The 2,224-nt window shown below is 52.6% G+C and overlaps 1 protein-coding gene across 1 annotated transcript in view; it reads right to left on the reverse strand.

The window, feature by feature from the left end:
- Positions 1-741: 741 nt before the first annotated feature.
- The window catches only part of Ccl22 (C-C motif chemokine ligand 22), a 5,189-nt gene continuing 3,706 nt past the window's right edge, over positions 742-2,224 (reverse strand). Inside the window, exon 3 of the mRNA XM_005345594.2 lies at positions 742-823. Coding sequence (XP_005345651.1) covers positions 742-823 — 82 coding nt within the window. The remainder of the gene's footprint in view (positions 824-2,224) is intronic.

Genomic DNA, 2,224 nt, shown 5'->3' on the forward strand with positions numbered 1-2,224 from the left:
TTACATAGCCACCTTCTAACAGCCCGAGTCTCTGTGGTGACAGGAGACTGCCCTGTACCCAGGGATGGGGAAATATGACTTTTACTGATGGAGTCTGCAGCTCCTTTCAGAATTCTGATTCTGAGCCTGCCTGTGTGCACCGCGTTTCATGCCCCGTGCTCCCTGTCTCATGCTCCTGTGTTCCCTGCCCCATGCTGGAGACCAAGAGACAGGAGGAGCTTTGGTGGGAACCTCAGCCTAACCCCCAGGCCTGGTGGACCATCCTGAAACCCCGAGAGTTCTACAGAGAACAGGCAGAGACCACGGAAGTCTGAAGAACGGTGCTTGGCGGTGCCCGCCGGGATTGATTGAAGCCTTGAAGGCCAATGGCACTGGGCCAGTGCAAGTGGAGGAATAGCGTTCTGAGTATCAGCAACCTTCCAGGCAGTGAACCTGAGCAGCACAGACCCGAAGCATTTGGGTCTTCCCTAGGCTGGGGAGAGGGAAGGCAGCCAGGTCTGCAGGACCAGGGCACCAAAGCAAGGGTGTGGCCTCATCTAAAGCAATGGGAGGGGATTCTGGGAAAGGGCTGGCCTGAACGTGCTCCCTCTGCTGCTGTGTGATGAGGATGGGTTAGAGGGGCTGCAGGGGAGGTGGAGGGGACCAGAGGCCTGACAGGGTGACAGTCCAGGACACGGAAGCAGCTTTCTTGCATAAATGGCAGCGGGAGTGGCCACGCCCATGGTCATCAGGCCCTCCTCACTAGGCCAGCTTATGGAGAAGTCTCTTCACCCAGTGCATCCTGGGATCAGCACAGATGTCCCGGTTCTTGAAGGTTATCAAACTGGAAGAGATACCAGGGAGTAAGTGATAGCATTAGTAGGCTACTGGACAGAAGTATGGACTTGGGAGCGGCCTATCTGGAATGGATTCTAGTTTTGCTCCTTGTTCACAAGTCAGGTAACTTCTCTGGGATCAGGTTTCCACCTCTGTAAAATGGGGTGACAGTCCTGCCTAGCTACGTGAGATTTCAATGAAGCTGTCGGGGTACATAGTAGGCGCTATGTCATTGTGTCAGAAGATGGCCCTAACACTTTACATTACTTTGGTTTTGTTTTGTGTGTGTGTGTGTGTGTGTGTGTGTGTGTGCGCACGCACATGCATGCACACAGATGCGTAGAGACCAGAGGTTAACATAGTGTCTCCCTCACCTTCTCTCCATCTTATTTTTAAATGAAGTTCCAGTTCAAACAGACAAGCTGGCCCACAAAGCCCAGGATAGTCCTGTCTTCGCCTCCCCACCACTGGATTACAGGCACAGCCTGCCTCTTTTGGCTCTTTTGCATGAGTGCTAAGGATACGAACTTTACTGACTGAGCACTTTCCTCAAACTCTTTTATAATGGCTTCCTTGATTCTTGCAATAACTCCATGTTTTAAAGAAATTTGACCAAATATAAGGAGTAAAATATGTCTGGGGTGGGGGCTGGACTGTGACTTTGAAGAAATCCCCTCCAGGCCTCTTTGAGAGTCCTAGAGCATCTCGGGGAGAAATAGGTTTGCCCCGTGGTGATGGAAAAGTTACTGTCATTTGACTCATCTAGGATGACCTCCGAGACCTCTGGGCACGCCTACGGGGATATCTTATTTTTAAGTGCTAGGAGAAAACCCCTCTGAACTGTGGGTGAGGCCGGTCCAGGGCAGTAGATGTGTGATACATGCTAAGCATTTGCATTCCTCTCTGTTCCTGACTGTGGACAAGATGTGACCAGCTGCTTCCAGCTCCTGCTGCCTCGATTTCCCTGCCCGAAGGCCTGCACCTTGAGCTGTGGGCTAAAACCCACCTTTTCCCCCTTTCCAACAAGTGTGGCCCAAGGCTTCTGCCCTGCATAGTTGCAGCAAGTACCAGACCAGGCCTGGGCACTGAAGCTGCGGTGGGCAAGGTGGGTACAGGCTGGCCGGTGCTGGGGTCTCTGCTCCGGTTCCATAGCTGCGTCCCAATAGTTCTGCCATACAGCTGAGAGCTGCTGACTCCCCACATCCCTGAACTTTGCGTCATAGACCACTAATGAACAGCGTCTAAGGACAATAGCAACACCGAGCTTGGATCTTTTCTTTTTTCCTTCCTTCCTTCCTTCCTTCCTTCCTTCCTTCCTTCCTTCCTCCCTCCCTCCCTCCTTTCTTTCCTTCCTTCCTTCCTTCCCTCCTTCCTTCCTTCCTTCCTTCCTCCCTCCCTCCCTCCCTCC

The sequence above is a fragment of the Microtus ochrogaster genome, chromosome 4 (assembly GCF_000317375.1).
Source record: "Microtus ochrogaster isolate Prairie Vole_2 chromosome 4, MicOch1.0, whole genome shotgun sequence".
Taxonomy (NCBI): Eukaryota; Metazoa; Chordata; class Mammalia; order Rodentia; family Cricetidae; genus Microtus; species Microtus ochrogaster.